This window comes from Arachis hypogaea, chromosome 6 (assembly GCF_003086295.3).
Source record: "Arachis hypogaea cultivar Tifrunner chromosome 6, arahy.Tifrunner.gnm2.J5K5, whole genome shotgun sequence".
Taxonomy (NCBI): domain Eukaryota; kingdom Viridiplantae; phylum Streptophyta; class Magnoliopsida; order Fabales; family Fabaceae; genus Arachis; species Arachis hypogaea.
Genome location: NC_092041.1, coordinates 117,873,618 through 117,889,952, shown reverse-complemented (window position 1 = coordinate 117,889,952; position 16,335 = coordinate 117,873,618). Strand labels below are relative to the sequence as shown.

Genomic DNA, 16,335 nt, shown 5'->3' with positions numbered 1-16,335 from the left:
GAGCACGTGCTTTAATGCTTAGAAGCATTTGGGGCAATCAATTTTGGCCAATATTTTTTGGTGGGGCTAATTAACTTCAAACTTTATAGCTATCCTTCAAGTCAAAATATTCAGGTTGAAAGTTTGGGTAGCTGAAACACCCACTTGTATATAATTATTTTCTTATTTTCTTTTTTTCCTTTTGAAATGTGGAAATGAATTGAAAACTTTAGAGGGAAGCATCAATTTGACATAAGAAAAAATAAAAATACCAATAAATTATTCCGTAAAACCAATAGCAAGTAGCTACCATTCAAATACATAGCTACCTAAGATTTTCTCATCTCCAATATAAGTTATTGCAGTTACTCTCCAATATTCAATGACCCTTTGCAATAAATTTTTTGAAATTACCTAACTTAGTAACCATGCCTATGAACACCACCCCATTACTTGATAACAATAATGGAAACCATGGTATCATTAATGCTGAGAATGATGATGAAAGGCCATTTAATTTGGTTAAGAAATTTGGTTTTGAATCAAAGAAGTTATGGAAGTTAGCGGGGCCAGCAATAATCACAGCCTTGGCTCAGTTTTCACTTGGTGCACTCACTCAAACATTTGCTGGTTTGACCAGTGAGCTTGATCTTGCTGCTGTTTCTGTTGAAAACTCTGTTATTGCTGGCTTGGCTTTTGGAGTCATGGTAATGAGTAATAACTTTACTTTTTTAATTTAATTTCTTTTCTTGCTACTTGACTTCTTTTACATAATTTGATTCTCTGCACATTTATTTATGAGTTAGGAGACATAGACACATCAATAAGTATAATTAATTTTTCATTCAATCTTAGGCCTTTTCATTCAATGAAGTCAATATAGTATAAAAACTCAGGTGCAGTCGACTTCACATGAAGTGAATAACTGAGAGCCGTTAGATGGTTTGACTGATTTGACTAAATTTTCATCCAACAACTCTTAATTATCAACTTCACATAAAGTCGACTGCACCTGAGTTTTCACATATTTTATATAGATTCCGCTTTGCTGCTATTCACAAGTAGTACAAAATTTGCACCCTAATCCTATCTTGCGAATACTTGTTCTGCCCCTATTTGCTTTTATAACTTTTTAAATTAAATTTCTATTGTAACTTATATGTATAAATATACACATTAGATTGAAAGTTTGGGTAGCTGAAACACCCACTTATATGTATATATTGCCATCCCTACTTAATTACATAGAGGTATATACTATTTAGTCTTTTGTTAACAAGTTCCTTACGTTTGCAGTTTTGGTGTTGCCATTTTCTATTTTTGTGAGCATTAAGGATTTGTATTTATTTTATCATTAACCAAAGTATGAAGTTTAATTTGCATGTGCTAGATTTACACCCAATTTGGCAATGTTAGTGATGAATGGGCAAATCTAAAAATAGTTTTTTTTTTGTGTGTCAATGTCATATTGCATTTTTGTTTTTGTATATTTGTGTCTTTGTACATGTCTCCAAATACAATAATGTTATTTCACAAAAAAAAAATGAATACAAATTAACAGTTGGGAATGGGGAGTGCATTGGAGACACTATGTGGGCAAGCATATGGTGCTGGTCAGATTAGAATGTTAGGAGTTTACATGCAAAGATCATGGATCATCTTGTTGACCACTGCCCTTATTTTGGTACCTATTTATGTTTGGTCTTCTCCCATCTTAAAGCTCATTGGAGAGACTGATGAAATCTCAGATGCTGCTGGTTAGTTCTCATTCAACTCTTCCAGCTTCATTGTAAAAATTATGTTATTGCATAATAATAATAATGCCTTACATCATTAAAAATAAAAAAAAATTAATTATAACGACAGCTATTTGCAATTTAAGTGTCCTTAAATAATAATGTAATTCAATAGTAGTATAAAAATATTCTAGTTGATTATTAGGAAAAAATTGGCTTATATTATATATACACACTTTCTCAATATTTTATATAATTAAAAATAATTATGCTAAGAACTAACTAGGAGTAAAGTCAACTCTAGCCAATTAGTTGAAAAACAGGTTCGTTACAAAAAAATCATTACCATAATTTTTCAAATTTCAAAATAAAAAATAAAAAAAGGCGGACTTAGTTGGTTTATATTATAGTTGATCTCCTAAACTTTTTCAATTAAAAAATACTAAAAACACTTAAAAATATTAGTTTGTATTTTAATATTAATAAAATATTAAGATATTATTACAATTTATCTAAAAAATACTATATATATATATATATATATATATATATATATATATATCGTTTTCGTGTCTTACAAAAAATTAAAACTAAATGTTCGTATATTTGGTGTCATATCATGTCTAGTATTAGTACATGCTTCCTAGATTATTAGAAAGATATATATATACACACTAATTTTTTTTTCTTTAAATTTCTCACTTTTTTTTTAGTTACAAACTGTTTTAAATCAACTAAAATTATAATTTTGTTTTATAAATTACTAATTAAAATTGTCTATTATAGATAACTTTTAATTCCAATATATCATTTTCTGATGTTATATTACTTTTATTTTCTAATTGGGTAGGAAATTTTGCTTTGTGGATGTTACCTCAATTGTTTGCTTATGCATTGAACTTCCCAATCCAAAAGTTCTTACAATCACAGAGGAAAGTTGCAGTGATGTTATGGATATCAATAATAGTGTTGGTGCTACACATATTTTTCAGTTGGCTCCTAATGTTTAAGTTGGATTGGGGCTTAACTGGAGCAGCTATTACCCTTAATTCATCATGGTGGCTAATTGTCATTTTGGAATTAATATACATTTTCGTCACAAAATCTGATGGTGCTTGGAGTGGATTCACATGGCTAGCATTTGAGGATTTGTATGGTTTTGTCAAACTTTCTTTGGCTTCTGCTGTCATGTTATGGTATTTTTCTCCACTATTTTCTCTAAGAACGTTTTCATTTTTTATTTTTATTTTTACAACTATGTTACATGTACACTAAAATTAAGGTTAAATTACACGGTTAGTCCTTACACTTTAAAAGTTTGTAATTGGGTTCCTAAAGAAAATTAAAATTTGTAATTTAGTATCTGCCATTCAAAAAGTGTTTGATTTAACAGAATATTTTCAGCATATTCTCTATTTTAACAGAATATTCTCAACATATGTTATGCTGAGAATATTCTATTAAATCAACACTTTTTGAACGGTAATGACTAAATTATAAATTTTAATTCTCTTTAGGACCCAATTACAAATTTTTAAAGTGTAGAGACCAATTTGCAATTTCACAAGTGTAGGACCAACTATGTAATTTAACTTAAAATTATCGACAAAAATCAGCTACTAGTATAATACATGTTAAAAATGAGTTAAACAATATATATATTTATATACAAATACACAATAACTAATTTTGATAGTTGATTTTAGTGTATAAATAATATTTTTATTATTTTTGATATTGATATGTTTAAAATTTTATAAAAAAATAACTAAAATAATAAAATTCTATTTTTTATTTTCACCTCACGTTTTTTTATTATAAAATTTCTAAAATAAAAACTAAAACTACAAACTAAACTCACCCACACTTTGAGAATATAGGGGAAATTAGGATGACAACATTTTTTTTATTAATTATTATTTTGTGATTTTGCTCTATTAAGAGCTTTTACAAATAAATCACACAAACTTAAGAAAATTTACTTTTCTAATGGCAGCTTGGAGCTTTGGTACTTGATGATATTGATGGTGATAACAGGGCGTTTGAAAAATCCTCTAATACCTGTTGATGCCATATCTATCTGGTAAAATTTTCTTTACTCTCTCTATCCAACGTCTCATTATTTCCTTATAGAAAAAGTTAACAAAAGTTTCAATTTAATCACCATTATTGTGTTTATGTTCCTTGTAATCTCACTTATTATTATTCACATGTTTCAGTATGAACATAAATGGTTGGGATGCCATGATTGCAATTGGGTTCAATGCTGCAATAAGGTGACTTGGCTACATCATATAACAACATTTTAAGTTCTATATAATATAGGAAGAGTTTTAAGTGTACTAGAAACACTGGTGTTTTAGTTGTTTTAACTGTGGATTTGAATTATAAAAAATATATATAATATATATTAATTAAAATCAACGGTTAAAATAACTGGAACATTAGTGTTTTCAATACACTTAAATTTTTTTTTTATAATATAATATATATACATTTTGGCTTACTTAAAGAAAAAGGGTTTGTAGACATATTGAATGTAATTTAGAGAAATATTAGGGCTAGTAAATTTTATTAATATAACTTTAATTTAGATAACAATATATTTTTTGAATATTACGTATAAAAATGATTTATTAGTCAAATATTTGTCTAGAATAATAAATTTTATTAATTATATAGTATTATTATTTAATTAATTTTAATTTTCTATTTCATTATTAGATACAATAATTTTAAAGAACTTAAAAGTTTGAGTTTATTTTTCTGAACAGTGTGAGGGTATCAAATGAACTTGGAGGTGGTGATTTCAATGCAGCAAGATTTGCAGTGTGGGTGGTTTCCATAACATCAGTTTCCATAGGAGTTATAATTATGATTATAGTACTCACAACAAGGGACTATTTTCCATACTTGTTCACAACAAGTGTTGCTGTTGCAAAAGAAACAACTAAGCTTGCTTCCTTATTAGGTGTCACAGTGCTTCTAAACAGCCTTCAACCTGTCCTATCCGGTTAGTTATTTCCAACATATTATATTTATAAAAAAAATAATAATAAAAACTCGAGTATAATCTTTATATAAAGTTAATATTAGATCATAATTTAATTAAATATATTAAATCATCTAACGACTTTTAACTATCAACTTCATATGAAAATAGCTGCGTGAGTCTCCACCTATAAAATATTTGATTTGAACAAAATAGTTTTGTTTTGTACATGTGTCCTTGATTTTTTTTGTTATTTAACTAGCTCTATAGTTAATTTTTTTTTTTTTTTTGCGGTTAAGGCTTAAATAGTTAAATAATTTTTGAGTCCTTGTAAAATATGTGAATTTTGACTTGGATCTCTATTCCTAATTTATTCTTTATTAAATATCATTATCATCAATCATAAATACTTGTGCATATATAAATCAGTTCTTATATCAGTTTTTATATATTTGTACATAATTTTTTGTATTATTTTACACATTTTAATGTATATGTATTTTATTTTTGTATTTTAATATATATTTTATATAAATAGATAATTTAGTGACCGATTTCTATATATATATATAACATGATTGATTAAATATTGACGTAATAAGTTAAATAATGATGTATCTTATGTTATATCATTGTTTATTTAACTGAATAAGCTAATATTAGAGATTAAAACAGAAAGTTTTAAATTTTATAAAAACAAAATTATATGGAAAAAAGTGTGTATTTTATTGACACAACTTATTCAAAATTAAATGTCAAATACCTATTATGTATTAGGTGTTGCTGTTGGAGCTGGGTGGCAAGCTCTTGTAGCATACATCAACATTGGTTGTTACTATATTGTTGGTTTACCAGCTGGGATACTTTTGGGATTCACATTTGGTTTTGGAGCAGAGGTAATAATTAATTAGGATTTATATTATTTCTATTTACTATTCTATTTTATTTACCAATGTGATGCCATATAATTTTTTTTTAACTTCCATTCAGTAAAGACTTAATATAAGAATATGTAAAAATTCAAGTGCATTCAATAACTGAGAACCGTTAAATAAAAATTTAGTTAAATTTTTTAAATTATTTAACGAATCTCAATTATCAACTTCATGTGAAATTGACTGCACCTAAGTTTTCAACCATAAAAAAAATACGGTAGCAATGACTTAATATTATAACATGTGACATATATCATACTCCAGTTTATTCTCATTCTTTTCAAATACAGAGTTTAGAAAGGAAAATATAATAATTAAAAAAAGTTGATTGTGGACCCTTTATTAAACATTGTTTATAATATTATGAAAAGCATATAATTAGATTTTACTATTTTCAGGGTATTTGGTCAGGGATGATTGGAGGCATAGCTTTGCAAACCATAATCCTTATCATCGTCACATCAGTAACCAACTGGAGAAAAGAGGTTTTTTTTTTCTTTTTTTTCTCTTATTATCATAATACAGGTGTAGATTAAGATTTAAGCAAGACATTGAATCAGTTAATAATTTTTTTTTCCTAAAGAAAAAAAATTACTAAATAAGTTCTTCAAGAATTGCAATGTAGCACTTATAATGTCTGAACGATGACATGACACACTAAAAAAAAAAAGGATGAAAGAGTTTTCCAAGAACTTGTAAATTTAATATTGTAATTTTTTCAGGATATACTTAATTTTTTTTCTAAGAATTTATATGTTGATCACAAAAATTCCTTAAAATTTAAGTTGATACATATCTTATAAATTCATCACAAAATTCTTCAAGAAGACCCCTTTTTGTTCTTTTGTTAGTCAAGTAGTAATTTACTAAATTAATGTCTAAAAACATTTGGATTTTTGAACACTAAATGTCAATATTTACTCTTTAAGAATTAAGTAATAATATGCTATTTAATATGTTTCATATTTTGGCAATGGAAACTTGTTCACAGGCTGATGTAGCTGAAAGTCGCGTGAAGAAGTGGGGAGGATCAACTGCTTATGAACAATGATTTTTGTTTTGATTTTTACCTTTCATGATTATTTGATTAAATTAAAAGCATGATGAATTGTAAAACTATTAGTTCGCTCAATAATAAGTTAAGGTGGAAACTCAGGTGCAGTCGATTTCAGGTGAAGTTGATAGTTGAGAGCCGTTAAATGAAAATTTAGTCAAATCAGTCAAATCATCTAACAGCTTTCAGTTATCAACTTTACGTGAAGTCGACTGTACCTGAGTTTTTACCATAAGTTATAGTAGAGTTGGAAATTCAAAATCTAAGAAGTTTTTTTAGACAAAAATTGTATCATTATTTGCTATTTTATATTTGAGAGGATTAACACTTTTTTTTGTTCCACTTCAGTTCTATTATTATCTTTTGCTATTTTATAATAATAATAATAATAATAATAATAACAATAATAATTAGAAAGGCTCGAGATATTTTGAAAATCTATAAGTAAATTTTTAGAAATATGTATATATTTTGAATCAAATTATTCTCAAATATCATACACAGAATATATTTAAAGTTTAAACACTTAGTTAATCATATTTAAGACTTTAAATGACATCTTAATGAATAAGAAAAAAAAGTTTAACAGAATAATGGACAAAAAAATTAGTTTGACTCGTACAAAAATGTTCATGATTAAAAAAGAGTAATTTATTGTTTTTTATTTAGAAAAAATCTCTCGTAAATTACTCTGAGAAAAAAATACATTAATTCCTTAAAGATTATACTAAACAAAAACTTTGTACAAATGAAAATGATTCATAAATTTAATTTACTATCTTGTGAGAATATTTAAATATTATTCAAAAAGTGTATATAATAGAACTGTTACTTTTAAATTCTATTTTGTAAAAACTAAAAAGTAAATATCTTATTGGTAGATAATTTACTCAAAAAATAAATGTTTAATTATTCTCTTGATCCTTATAATTTTACCAAACTTTTTATTTATTGCTTGTATTTCCTTGAGTTATTGAATTCATTTTTAGCATTTGTCGTGATGATGATGATGATGATGTTGATGATGATGATGATGATGATGATGATGATGATGATGATGGATGATGATGATGATGGGATGAGGTTGAAAAGGGGCACACTGGCAGCTGAATAACCTTCCAAGTATAGGAAACAAGCCCATTTGCATTAATGAGGAATCCACACTGAAAGGAAAAGAAGAAAACTGATGATTCCATTGGAGCCGAAGAAATTAAATAAAAAAAATAAAAAATAAAAAATATAAATGTGTTTTCTGTAACAGTCCAAACCGCCTAAGAGTTTTGTCTTTGACGATAGGGATGATGGCCAAACCCCCCACACTCACTCGTCAAAACGCGTTATGTTAGGGATAGGTATCCACACCCTTATAAGGCATGCTTCGTTTCTCTCCCCAACCGATGTGGGACCTTACATTTTCATCGAATAAGACATAAAAAAAATTATTTTTATTTTTAACGTTTAAATTTAAATTTTAGATTTATAATTTTAGATGTGTTTCAAACATATTTTGTATATAAATCAATAATTTTAGATGTGTAATGATAAAAAAATAACCAATTTTTACAAGCATACATTTTAATAATTTTAAAAACGTTAATGTTCAAATAAGTAACGATAAAATCCAACAAACAATAAAAAAATAAAAAATATTAGATGAGTTTTTATCGAATAAGATATAAAAAAATTAATTTTATATTTAGCGTTTAAATTTAAATTTCTGATTTATGATTTTGAATGTGTTACAATTAAAAATAAAAACGAATTTTTACAAACATACATTTTAATAATTTTATAAGCATTAATATTCAAATAAGTAACGAAAACTCTAACTATTAAAAAAAATATTAGATGAATTTTTATCGAATAAGATATAAAAAATTAATTTTATTTTTAATGTTTAAATTTAAATTTTAGATTTTTTATTTTGGATGTGTTTTAAAAATATTTTCGGTATAACTTAATAATTTTAGATGTGTTACAATTAAAAAAATTAATTTTTACGAACATACATTTTAATAATTTTAAAAGTGTTAGTATCCAAATAAGTAATGAAAAATTCAACTAATAAAAAATTTTATTGAAAACTATAAACTTTTATTAAATTTTTATTTGTTATCTTTTTTTTTTTCCGAATATCTACAATTGCTCCTTTATTTATCTTTAATTTGGTCTAATTATTTTATGTTGGTGGTCTTCTCTAATCATTATGGAGACAAAGATTAAATAAATAAATAAAAAAGAAAGTAAAAAAAAAGAAAAGAATATTGATGCATAAACTCATAATTTATTTATTGTTTAATTCAAATGTTGATATAATCTTATTAAAATTTCATTCGACAGTGATGATAAATGAATTTTAAGTTAGCATGTAAGTTACTCGAAATAGAAATAAAATAGCACGACTTATTTAATAATGATAGTAAAAAAAATAAATATAAAATAGTAAATTTATTTGTAAAAAAGTAATAAAAATTTTAGTATTTGAAATTTTAATTAATTTTAATTACTAACATATTTAACTATAAATTAAAAATATATTTTAATTAAAATTTAATTAAATAATATTATTTGAATTAAAATATTGATTGAAAACTGAATTTCAAAAGACACAACATTTTTTCATTGTGGCATAACATTACAATGACTTATTGTAATTGTTGCCTCTGATTCACATTTTCAAGATATTACATTTTCCAATTTCATCCTCGTCGTTTCTATTTCATGGCTCGAAAACGTAATTCAAATAAAATAAAACAAGAAAAATTATTATTACTCTTAACATTTTCTCATCCATGTTCAAGATAAAAAAAGGTTTTTTTATATATAAGACCTTTTGCACACCTTTTTTTATCGTTATCGTTATCACCTCATGTTCAAAATTATTAATACCCCTTGCACACTTATGTAACACCGTTTCTTCTCATTTATTGTTTCTTTCTTGTAATCGGTCGTTTTCCATGTCTGCAGTTTTGAATCTTGTCTTGTGGTGGCCTCAACTTTCTCTCTTGGGAGGATTGTGATTTGTAATTCGAAACAAATGAATTCAAATTGTATAAATATATATACTAATAGTAAATCGAATCTACCTAATTCAATTTATCTTAGCCTCCTTTTTTTATAAATCGAATTAACCAATTTAATTGTCTCGATTTACTATGGACAGGTCAAAATCGAATTAACCAATTTAATTGTCTCGATTTACTATGGGCAGGTCAAAATCAAAGCATTTTCCTACTAAATCGAAGCTAGCTAGTTTGATTTACCACTATCCATGCTAATTCAAATCCATTTGATTATAGATATAAAAACAAGACAACCATGTAACCTATTTAGATTTAGGACATTGGTGTAATATTGGAATCCATAACATTTGTTTATGTGAATTACTCTAAAAAATACACATTTTTTGTAATTCAAAATATATTTTCTATCAGTAAATTTCTATAATACATCTTATATAATTTATTTGCATAAATCTTATTTTAAAATTATATTATTAGCCCCATAATAATATTCTGAATCCGTACATGTGTTTTTTTCATTCTACAGGGTAGAATTGGCCAAATGTTAATATAGCTCAATTCTTAAATAAGGGCATCAAAACTTATTAGTATTTTCCTTTGCTTCCTCATGATCCCAAACAAGGTGCATGAACAGAATAATATAGTTTACTTCTTTCTTGTCAAAATGGTGAAATGCAATTGAGATATAGTTTAGAGGGAGTAAATTGTACTTAACCACAACAAAATTCAGAAAAGGAATCAAAAGAGAAAGCAAGAATGATCAGAAATCAGAATTGAACAATAAAGTCAAAATCATAACATCCTCATCGGTTCAAGCATTAGTCAAAATAACAAAGATTCTTTCCAAACCAAAACTAGAAGAACGAAAAAAAACATCTTATCCTTAATGATTTTATAATACTAATGACCATATAACAAAAAAGTAAATTAATTCATCCTTCTAATAAGCTCATTTATGTAAGCTTCCCTGTTACCTGCGTCACCTCCTTCAACATAGTGATTTCTTTTCTTCTTCAAACCACCCAATGGAGCCTTCAATTTGAAGGGCCATAGATAGTTGTTTGCTTCTCTGAAGTGAGGACCAACTGTCATTATCTCGTGGATCAGATCTTCAACGCATATAATTCCGTGCTTCCCCAATGTCTAACATTGAATATTTTAATCATGTAAGGGCAATTGAACATATCATTACAACAACAATCACTTAATTTGTTTCCTTTTTCAGTCACCATCATGGTTTAACACCATTGGATCAATGTACGAGTATATGAAGAGATTGAAAGAAAAGTGACAATTACATATAAAAGAGATTGAAGGGAACATAAATCATACACCAAACTCACCTGTTCAATGATGGCGTTGTCTGTCAAAGCAATTCTCTGCTTATCAACTTTTCCATAGCCTCTCTTGTAAATTAATTCTCTAACACTCTTCAGATTGGGATACCTGAAATATCAATTTTGAATGCTTTAAGAAGGCATTATGCAGGTAAGCGACTCAAGATGATGTGGTCTCTGAATATGTGAAATTCGCATACCCGTATGTAACATACGGCTCTACCCTGTGCAGCATATTCATGGTTGCTTTGTTAACCTTGAGGAATACACCATTAAAGATCTGAAGCCAAAAGAACTTGAAATAAGGCTATACCCTAATACCACAAGGACATAGTGTATAAATATAAGATACACCACAATTAAGAGCATAATTTGGGGGAGAATAAGTTGTGAAAGAAAATTAACATAACTTTGAATTTTATGTTGTGACTAATATTGGTGGCCTTGAGACATTGCGCATATTACTGAATACACAAGACAAACAATTTGTGCACAATCAAAAGAATAATGTTTTCTAATCATTAAAGTGAGGTTTTTCTACCAAGTAGATCAGAATACATGAAATTTGCCAAAAACAAATGCTTCTCGAGAATGACAAAAAATGACCAGACAAATATAACCTATTCCAATTTAAATACACATTAAACAGGGACTTGAATTCAAATTGAAGCACATCAATGATCATCACATTAAACATGGTTATAAAACAACAGTCATGAACTGTACCACTAGCACCAAGTAAACCATAATAACGCCCACATAAGAAATAACACAATAAAGCTCAACATTCAATGATTATAAGCAGTACCTGTCTCAACCTCAACAACTGCAAGATCTTTCTTGACTTGGGGTCCATGGCATTGATACTGAAAAAACACAGCTCAAACAAGTAAGAATACCCAGATTACAGAATTGGTTAAAACTTGGGAAACAGTATAAATAGCATAAATATGGAGTAACAAAGGAAACAAACACATACCCACGGATGCGGATGATAAACAGGAGTTTAGCCTCTGGATCAACATAGAATCCACCTTTCAGCTTTGCTTCCCGCTTCAATTGGATCAGCTCCTTTTCCTGTAATATAAAAGCGGGTCAATGTGGCGGAGAAAAATGCAAAGCGCAATAAAGGAAACAGAAACAAACGTTAAAACAGAGAAAAACGGAAATAGATTAAGGTGAAATGCAACCTGCTCCTGGTATTCCTTTGCATATTGCTTTGCCCTGCTGTAAATGAGCTTGCGGCTCTCAGCTCTCTTCTTCTTTCCAGCATTCAGCTCCTCCTTTTTCTTCAAGGCCCATTCCTCCTCCCTTTTCTGCTTCTTAAGCACAGACTCGGGAACAATTGCTTTCACCTCCTCACCCATCTCTGCCATTCATTCAAAATAAAAATCTCAGTTATGATTAACATCCAACAAAGAATTCATTAGTTTCAATTATTATACCGACACATTTCAGCTCCAACTCAAGCTAAATGTTCAGTGTTTCAAATAAAAAACCTACATGCTCTCTTAAACAATAAAAAATAGGACCTTCCAATGTTTTTTAACAATGAAAATCCATTTACATCAAATTCATACTAAGAACAGAGAACTTCCAATGTTTTTTTAACAATGATAATCCAATTTTCCACACAACATGCTGAATACAAGCTAATCAGATCACGAGATATAATAGGAATAATACGGACAAATCAAACGAGCGACAGAAAATAAATGAAGCCGAAGCAAGGAATGAAATCAACACAATTGAATGAGACAAATAATGAACAAGACATAATCATAAAAATAATACACAGAATTAAATTAAAAAAAATGGGAGTTTGATCAGGAAAGCATTGAAGGAATCTTATCAAACACTTGGTATGCACTTCATTCGCTAATACAAGAAATACCTAATACAACTTAATCAATCACTCCGTCCCCACCCCGACCTCTAAAAGGAGATTGTGCAATACCCGAGAAGGAGACGACCAATGAGGGGAGCAACGACAAGCCGACGCACGGACTAATAAAATTATTAAAATTTATTATACATGTAGATATTATAAAAACTAAAGCAGTAACTAGGTAAAAATATTTGTACATTTCAGCGTAAAAGAGTCATGCATATCATAATAAAATCAATTTTCTTTTTTATTCTCAAATTCTCTTTCACTCTATGACTTATTGGCTCTTGCACAACAATAAACTGGTGCTGGTGCTGCATAATTCTTCTATCCAATTTATCATCTCTGAGCAATTCCTTTACCTCTAATGACATTCTTGGCAACAATATACAGTTCTTGCTTTTGGAGGCTAGAACCAAGAAGATCAAATTCAGTACTCACAAAAAAATCCAAAATAACAAACTTACATAAAAATTCAAATCACTAACAACAAAGAATTCAGAATCAAAAAATTATAACAAAGACTTATAATCAAGTATTCAACAATAAAAACTCAGCATTCAAAAACAGAAAACTCGGCATCCAAAGTCAGAAAATCCAAAAACAGAAAAACTAAAAGAATCCATACTCAAAACAAAGAATTCATACTCAGCATCCAAAGTAAATTCAGAATCACATCACCAACAACCCCCAACTCAGAACACACAATTAACAAAATTAACAACCACAGTTAAAATCAATCATCAACTCCAACTCAGAATCTCATCCACAAAATTAACTCAGCAAGAAAAATTCAACAAAATCATTGAAATTAACCATCAACCATTATTTCAAAAAATTAGCAACATCATAAATTGAAGCAACAGCGCTTAACGACAACAAGGGATAAGTGTCGGTGAGAGAGGAAGGAAACTCAGATCGGACAGAGGGAGGAAACAGAGAGGGCTCGAAGGAGACTAGCTTGACGACATCACAAAAATAACATAAATCACAGAACAATTCGTAAAATACAAAAATTAACTCACAGACGTCTCAAAATCATATAAATTACATAAATCACAGATTCCACAAAGAATCACATAAATAATAGAAATCAGAATTAGAAACAGAAATATAAATTATAATTAACATGTCTCACAGAAATCATAACACTGCTACTGTAATTAACAAATGCTTCAAAATCAAAGTAAATGAAAATTTCAGAGTTCACAGAAGGTGACTTACCGGAGAGCAGAGCAGCTGTTGGCGAAAACGAAGAAGAGGCGCAGACGCGAAGACCGGCGAAGATGGCGAACACTGGAAGACGGCGACGACTCACTGCTGTAGTGAGCGGTGACGTCGAGAGTGAGAGGGGAGGATCTTAGCGTTGGCGGTGAGGGGCTGAGGGGGTAGGATGTGGCGGTCGGCGGTGGTGAATGATGAGACCGTGAGAGGAGAGGGTTTGAGAGTGACGGCTAGGGTTAGGAGGTTCTTACATGACATATATATAATAAGAAAAAGTGTGGAAACCAACTAAAGTATAGGACAAGCCATTGCTTTATTTTTAGGGTTGGATCCATTTCTAGTTGGTTTTCTAGCAAAACGATATAATAATTAATAAAAGGCATTTTATTTTAGTATCTTCACATCCTGCGAGTAAAAACAGTTTCTATATTTATTCTCCGACAGTAAATTCCTGCAGATACTCGTTCGACCGGGGGTTTTGTCATTCCTAAATGAATTTAGGATTAGAGCCTTAAAGGAAGAAGAGCAAGACTATTATTTTTTTTTTAATCTAAAGCTGCGTCGTTTCGATGGTTATCACTAAATCAAAAATTTAAAGAAACTTGTTCGATTTTATCGGTTCATCAATTAATAGTTGATTCAACCAATTTTTTACTGGACGTTTTAAACATTATCCAAAGTCCAAACCAACCACAAAAAAAATTGATGATTTTATTGGAGCATAATAAATTAAACAAAAAAAGCTACTCTATATGATTGAGTTTTGGAATATTTAATAAATTTGTGAAATTCTCACAGTGGTCTAAAAATATAATGTAACATCCCCATTATAAAAGGTTTTACCCTAAACAAACCTAAAAGAAGATGAACTATTAAATTTTATATTTCATATTTTTAAATTTATAGTGAATAAATAAACTTACAATTTTATTTCGTTTGCATTACAATTTTAGTTAGATAGAATAAAAATTATTTCATCTGCAGACGAAGATTAGGGATTGACACCAAACTCGAGGAAGGAGGTGCGATTGCTTAATGAAAAAGAAGGGCGGACGATTAGACGACGAAGGTGGTGCTTGAGCTTGATGGACGATGGCAGTCCTTTCGGCAGTGATAGAAAAGTTAGGGTTTCAGGTGGCAGCTCTCCGAAGAAGAAAAAAGGATAGCTGGGAGGGTTTTAAGGATTTTTTTTTTTCTCTATTAAACTTCAAATAGTGTTGTTTATGTAAAATCGGCTGGGTCTCGGTTCAATCCGACTAGCCGGTCCAACAGTTCACGAATGATTTTTAATTTGTGATTTTTTCTTCTAATCAAACCACAAAAAATGTCCAGTTCGTGGTTAGACCAATCTGACCAACCGGTCCGATCCAATTTTTTAGAACCATATTTTTGGGTTCTAGCAATAAGGATAGAGTTGTTGTCATCCTACAATTTGCTAGAGCGGAATTATTTAATGGTAATATTCATTCACAATTTTCTCAAAATATATTTTTTTATGAATTTTTACCCTTTGTGTAATAAATTAAAATGTTTAGAAAATAGTTTTACAAAATTCCATGTATGGCACAAAGATATTCAATTTAAAAAATGAAAATGTCATTCAATATAAAAATAGGTGTGTATGTTTCTTTTTTTTATTCTTTAGCTTTAAACTATTTGTGTGTCATCTAATGTAATTTTTTTCTTTATTTATTTAGTTTTGCAAGATTTAAATGACCTAGCCTAGAGACAATATCAGCAGAATTTCAAATGAGGCTATATTCATAAAGTTTATTAAGGCAAAAACTATTGAGTAGTTAAAGAATTAGATATATAATTTTTTTAACTGGAAAAAAAATTAATTCATTGCCATAGATTATTTTTATTTATTCATCTTAATTATTTAAGTTTAATTTTAAGATTTAAAAACTCACCGAATTAGGAGATTTGTTCAGTTTTTATATTCAAATCAAACTTAAATTTGTTTTTAAGTTCAAATTATATTTAAATTTTATTTTTACTGTCATATTATGTTTTTTCCTCTCACGTTAAACCAAAATTTTTTTTTTTAGAATGTTGTTTGTGTTGTCTTGGCTACCTACCATAAATTATATTATGGATACTCCAAAGTAATGGTGCGACCAATATAAATATAAAAAGTCTATTTATATTCTTACAAAAACTTTCA

General features: G+C 28.4%; 2 protein-coding genes across 4 annotated transcripts; one reads left to right on the top strand and one right to left on the bottom strand.

Annotated features, from left to right (window-relative positions):
* The first annotated feature begins 323 nt into the window (after nt 1-323).
* Nucleotides 324-7,012, top strand: LOC112756217 (protein DETOXIFICATION 33-like). Its single transcript, XM_025804686.3, has 9 exons — nt 324-686; nt 1,541-1,736; nt 2,566-2,911; nt 3,712-3,798; nt 3,935-3,991; nt 4,490-4,728; nt 5,485-5,603; nt 6,041-6,127; nt 6,634-7,012. The coding sequence occupies exons 1-9, from the start codon at nt 408-410 to the stop codon at nt 6,691-6,693; spliced, it is 1,470 nt and encodes a 489-aa protein (XP_025660471.1). The 5' UTR covers nt 324-407; the 3' UTR covers nt 6,694-7,012.
* A 3,464-nt stretch (nt 7,013-10,476) lies between these two features.
* LOC112756216 (large ribosomal subunit protein uL30y-like) lies at nt 10,477-14,657 on the bottom strand. Of its 3 annotated transcripts, XM_072198466.1 has the most exons (8): nt 14,169-14,518; nt 13,307-13,353; nt 12,247-12,425; nt 12,036-12,133; nt 11,865-11,922; nt 11,257-11,336; nt 11,063-11,165; nt 10,477-10,862 (listed from the first exon to the last, which is right to left on the bottom strand). In XM_072198466.1, the coding sequence occupies exons 3-8, from the start codon at nt 12,421-12,423 to the stop codon at nt 10,647-10,649; spliced, it is 732 nt and encodes a 243-aa protein (XP_072054567.1). In that variant the 5' UTR covers nt 12,424-12,425; nt 13,307-13,353; nt 14,169-14,518; the 3' UTR covers nt 10,477-10,646. The 3 variants fall into 3 exon arrangements, with proteins under 3 accessions (XP_072054567.1, XP_025660470.1, XP_025660469.1); XM_025804685.3 differs by lacking the exon at nt 13,307-13,353 and having other exon boundaries at nt 14,169-14,657; XM_025804684.3 differs by lacking the exons at nt 13,307-13,353; nt 14,169-14,518 and having other exon boundaries at nt 12,247-12,432.
* Between the last annotated feature and the right edge of the window lie 1,678 nt (nt 14,658-16,335).